Here is a 6,000-nt window from a genome sequence, read left to right on the forward strand (position 1 = left end):
GTCTTTCAGTAGAATCATCGTGATGATATTGATATGAAGTTATTTTAATAGTGACATTTCTGCTGTCTAAATTGATGATGACAAGCAAATGTTACTTAAAAACTGATCAAATGAGGTATGGCAGGAATAGTACCGTAAATTCCGGACTATAAGGCGCACCGGTATATAAGCCGCAGCAGCAAAATTGACTGTTTTTTACATATATAAGCCGCACCGGACTATAAGCCGCGGGTGTTTTGATGTTTAATTACCATATGTAAGGGTTCGTGCACAGAGAGGAATGTCGGGAAAGAGATGGCTGTTTGGGGAAGCTCCCATTTATTAACATTTCAACAAAAGGTGCTGTCAACAATCAAACCAGGTACCGTAATCCTTGTCTTCATCTTTTAGGTGAAGGTGCAGCGTCAAAAACAGAGTCAGAGTCAAAGTCAAGTCACTAATCCTCGTCTTCCTCTTCTTCCTCCGTACTGAAACCAGCAAAGTCCTCAACTTCAGTGTCGGAAACGAACAGGTTCAGGGTGGCTTCGTCAACCACTCTCCTCTCTCCTTCGTTGTCACTCTCAAAACCAAGGAACTCCTCTTCGTCACTGTCGGTGTCGGAATCGAACAGCCTCTGAAGGCGCCCAGCTGTGCCGGCGTCATCATCACGCAGCAGTCCAGCCTTTCGGAACCCGAATGGAGTTTGTGGTCTTGATGGCTGCTTTCACGGAATCTGTTATATGAGCCCTCATGCTGTCGAGAACGAGCAAAGCTTTTTTTTTGTGAAAGAATCCTCCAGGGCGCTTGACGTAGCACTCAGCCAGCCACTCCTTCATGACACTTTCCATCATCCACCCTTTCTTGTTGACTCTGAGGCATATCCCACTGGGAATTTTCTCTTTCGGCATCGTAATCCGCTTAAAAATCACCATTGGCGGCAGCTTTACTCCAGATGCAGAGCAGGCCAGAACACAAGTGAAATTCGTTCTCTCGTGCCCAGTGGTTCTCAATGTGATCGACGATTCACCTTTCTTGTTAACAGTCCGAGTGAGTGGCAGGTCGAACGTCAAAGGCACTTCATCCATATTTATGATCTGCTCCGGTTCGATGGAATATTCCTTGATCTTCCTTTGTGTGAATTCGCCGAAGTTTGTGATTTTCTCCTGGTAGTCGGGGGAGGGAGTTGTTGGCCGAGTGGCCGTTTGCTTACCGTAATTACCATATGTAAGGGGTCACGCACAGAGGGGATTGTCGGGAAAGAGATGGCTGTTTGAGGAAGCTCCCATTTACCGTATTACCGTAACATTTCAACAAAACAACATAACACAACACCACCTTTGTTTATTTTTACAGTGCACACAGTGTCCGCGGTGTGGTGAAAAGAGGGCAAGAGAGGAAATTAAAACAGAAGTGGATTTATAGTTAGAAAGAGTGCTAAAAAAGAGAGATTTTATTTGTATTTTTTTTTTTTTTTCTGAAAAAAATCCATAGATAAGCCGCACCGTTATATAAGCCGCAGGGCCAAAAAACGGGGGAAAAGCCGCGGCTTATAGTCCGGAATTTACGGTATGTGAAAATGTAAGGTTTGTTTGACATCACCATTCAGTTCAATGAGATGAACACTGATTTTGCATACGTGAAACATATGATATTGATATTGAGAATAATCCTTATAATTATCATATTGATTTCAACCCCATTGTCCAGGCCTATATTTGGTATAGCCCTCCCTCGACAAAAATGCACCAGCCGCTACTGTTTGTTTGACATCACCATTCAGTTCAATCAGATGAACACTGATTTTGCATACGTGAAACATATGATATTGATATTGAGAATAATCCTTATGATTATCATATTGATTTCAACCCCATTGTCCAGGCCTATATTTGGTATAGCCCTCCCTGGACAAAAATGCACCAGCCGCTACTGGAGCTGAGCTCTACATGATACCGGCGGGCTTGGATAGGCTATTAGCCTCTGCTCTGTGCTACAACACAGAGCCAGGCGACTGAGGTGGGCAGTGGCTGTCACTACCAGCAATTTGAATGGCGCAAAACAAATAACGTTAACGTTACAGATCCTCACCAACAGCGTGTGTTGAATTTAACTAGCTGGCAGAAAACTGACTGAATTACTGGCTGATATAACGTTAGATTCGCGTGGGCTTTTGAACCTAATGTAATGAGAGTTTAGGAGAAATGGCTAGATAAACGCAGCTGCTGTATCTGGAGCGAGTAGCGACTCCAACTTTCACTTTGGAAACAAGCGAGTTAAATTCACAGTTGAAGACTGATGAAATGTTGATGTGTCCGATAATCCCATGTGGGATGGGTCAGGTAATTGTCCTGACACGAAAATAAAATATTCATTCATTCATTCATTCATTGTACTCACTTTGGGTTGAAAACAGGAAAAACGTGAAGTTTCTTCTTTGTCTTAAAAAGTTTTCACAACAACACTGCCGACTTCTCACGCGCGGGGGACGCCCCGGCGACATTAAACAAGTACACCCAGTTCAGAGAAGCAGTGGAGCGGAGGAGGGGGAGGAGGGGGAGGGGAGGCTTCCCTGAACTGAACTGGGTGCGCTTGTTTAATGCCGCCGGCACGTCCCCCGCGCGTCACGGTAAGTGGACTTGGCCTTTTTTATTATCAAAACGGCATAATTTTAATTCGAACAGATAATTAATTACGATGATCCGATGTAGAAGGCTCAGAGGTCGATGGGGGATCGGCCCATCACGATGTCCATCGTGCCAACCCTAGTGTAAGAGTTAATTTAACCAGCTATACTGTAAGGCTTTAGATGCCATAGCCAATCAGATGGCATGTTGTTGAACATACGGAAGTGACATCATACAGTGACATGCATCACCTGTACTACCAAGCAAGCTGCAAGTAAACAGTTCACAGCAACCTCACTCACTATCTTGTTATTATGATATATTAATGTAACATCAAGGTGGCTACATCCATATTTTATAGTCTATGATTGCAACATATAGCCAACATATAGGACATGTAGCACCAGCATATAGGACTATTAATAAAGGGGGTTATCATATCACAGTATATTACTATGGGAGCCACCACAACATGTACAGACTTATAAATACAAGATATTATGAAATATGGGGAAATTTGCAGCAGCAAATTAATAATAGGATGAAGAAAAATAGAATAGCAATAATGAGTATAGCAGAATATTAAAATATAGCAATCAGCCACAGAACATATCAAGTGGAAATGTATGAATGAGAGGTATGAAAACAACACCACCAGACACCATTATGAAGGTGTGCACAAAAAAAACAGTGCAACATAGTGAAAAAACCTGTGAAAATACAGTAGACTACAGACCACACTCACAGTCCAAGAAGTGTGTGTGTGTGTGTGTGTGTGTGTGTGTGTGTGTGTGTGTGTGTGTGTGTGTGTGTGTGTGTGTGTGTGTGTGTGTGTGTGTGTGTGTGTGCGAGAGGCTGCTCAGTGAGTTCTTCATTGGCCCATTCCACCCCTCATACTGTGTGTGTGTGTGTGTGTGTGTGTGTGTGTGTGTGTGTGTGTGTGTGTGTGTGTGTGTGTGTGTGTGTGTGTGTGTGTGTGTGTGTGTGTGTGCGTGCGTGCGTGCGTGCGTGCGTGCGTGTGTGCGTGTGTGTGTGTCCGTATGCGTACGTACAGTAGGGAGTCTGCTCACAAAGACAAAGGATCACAGCATCACAGGTAGCTCCTATACGTAGATTTCCACCAAACTCCATGTAAAAACATGCGATTTGACGTGGTCTTGTTTGTCGATCAACGTACATACACGAGTCAATATCTTAGGTGAATCTTAGGATCCACTCTTATGTTCGGCATACATACTGTCCAACAAGCAGCACACAATTTAACAAAATCTGTACTTTTCGATTTGGTTCACCTGTCTCTTGCTACCAATAACGTTACAGTGTGCGATCAGTGCAATCAGTGTTAAACCAATTCTGAAAGTTGACGTTTTATTTTTTGAATAGTGTTGCTTGGTGGGACATTTACATGCCAAAGTTACCAAAACAGCTTATGTATTTGATAATTCTCTCAGTTCGTGTTCTACGAGGTGCATAACATTTGCCAATACGCAAGAAAGCATTAAAATGCGAAATGTTTGAATGGAGTTTGGCATACCTACATCACAGGCAGCCTGCTGGCAGAGAGAGGACCCCCCAACAACACGCCTCATTGTCTTTCCAAATGATTTCCAACATTTATTTTAAAACTGTATGAAAGCACTCAGACTAGCGTTAATGTTGACAATAAATAATGGCAGCTCTCACCTCTATAAATAGGCAGAATGTCAGGGCTATGCCGGCCAGTGGATTCCTCATATCTCCGCCTGTAAGCCGCTTCCAGAGACAGAGACGTGCCATGGAGACGCTCCTTTATCAGCGCGTGGCTGTCATTCCGCTGCCCGCAGACACACACCACAGCCCCGCAGAGCAGAGCCGAGCAGAGCGCGCTGTCCTCTGGATGTTGGTAGCCTGTACGGCCTGAGCGAGCCTCAGAGCGGTCCCCAGCCGGAGATGAAGAGCCTGCTTCGGCTGCATAATAGCTTGTGATGTTGGCTTATTCCACGCCCCTTTACCCTGCACGCACGCACGCACGCGCAACACACACTTACGCACGCACACACGCACGCACGCACACACACCCACACACACACACACACACACACACACACACACACACACACACACACACACACACACACACACACACACACACACACACACACACACGCACACACGCACGCACGCACGCACGCACACGCACGCACACGCACGCACACGCACACACACACACACACACACACACACACACACACACACACACACGCACACGCACACGCACACACACACACACACACGGCTGTTTACGGTAGGCTACTTGTGAGGACCTTGTGAGGGCCACAACAGACTCGTAGCGACATTGGTTCCTATTTTTTTTACATCTTTATTGACAATAGAAGTCACACGCAATTGACGCAAAATCTGCAATAGAGATCTGCAATGACTGACTGCTGAGAGGCAATTACTAGAGTGCATTAGCTATACAGGAATTGTGCACTTTTTGAGAAAAGCAGGGGGGAAAAGTGAAATTTCACACATAGTTAGAGAATACCATAACGTTTATTTTAAGATTGGGAGGGAAGTCAGATTTGAACAAAATTACAAGATGGTTGCCATTTCCAGTGTACAAATGTGCTTATAACAATTGTGCACTTCTTCAAAAAAGCACGACATTTCTCACATAGTGTTTAAGGTTTATTTTAAGATTGGGAGGTTAGTCAGATTTGACCTCAAATCCAAGATGGACGCCGTTTCCCCGAGTCCAATGTACAATGTGCTTATAAAAATGTTGCACCTTCTCAGAGAAGCATGACATTTCTCACATAGTGAGTGAATACCATAAGGTTTATTGTCAGATGTATTTATTGGTGAGAGTGTAGGGTCCCCTTGGTAATCTAGAACAGATTTGAAACGTATAAGTGTAATGGTCTTTGAACTAGACCTGGTTGTATGTGCTCTAGATGGGGCAAAAACAATGAAATCTTAAATTTTTCCATTTTCACAGATAGGATACAATTTTGACAAATCTCAAAGTGTTTCTTGGTGAGAGTCTAGGGTCCCCTTGGTAATCTAGCCCAGATTTGAAATGTGTAAATGTAATGGTCTTTGAACGAGACCTGGTTTTATGCGGTCTAGATGGGGGGAAAACTATTAAATCTTATTTTTTATTTTTTTTCACAGATAGGATAACATTTTCACAAATCTCAAAGTGTTTCTTGGTGAGAGTTTAGGGTCCCCTTGGTAATCTAGCCCAGATTTGAAATGTCTAAATGTAATGGTCTTTGAACTGGACCTGGTTTTATGCGGTCTAGATGCGGAAAAAACAATGAAATCTCAGTGAAATCACCCATTATTTTAGTTTTCACAAATGGGATAAAAGTTTCACAAATCAGATAGTGAGTGAATACCATAAGGTTTATTT

At 43.5% G+C, this 6,000-nt stretch overlaps 1 protein-coding gene across 1 annotated transcript in view; it reads right to left on the reverse strand.

Moving 5' to 3' along the window:
• The window catches only part of vopp1b (VOPP1 WW domain binding protein b), a gene marked incomplete at both ends in the record, with an annotated part of 102,976 nt that extends 98,639 nt beyond the window's left edge, over positions 1–4,337 (reverse strand). Inside the window, one exon of the mRNA XM_083632293.1 lies at positions 4,287–4,337. Coding sequence (XP_083488419.1) covers positions 4,287–4,337 — 51 coding nt within the window. The remainder of the gene's footprint in view (positions 1–4,286) is intronic.
• Positions 4,338–6,000: the final 1,663 nt, after the last annotated feature.

This window comes from Poromitra crassiceps (assembly GCF_964638095.1).
Source record: "Poromitra crassiceps genome assembly, chromosome: 2".
Lineage (NCBI taxonomy): Eukaryota > Metazoa > Chordata > Actinopteri > Beryciformes > Melamphaidae > Poromitra > Poromitra crassiceps.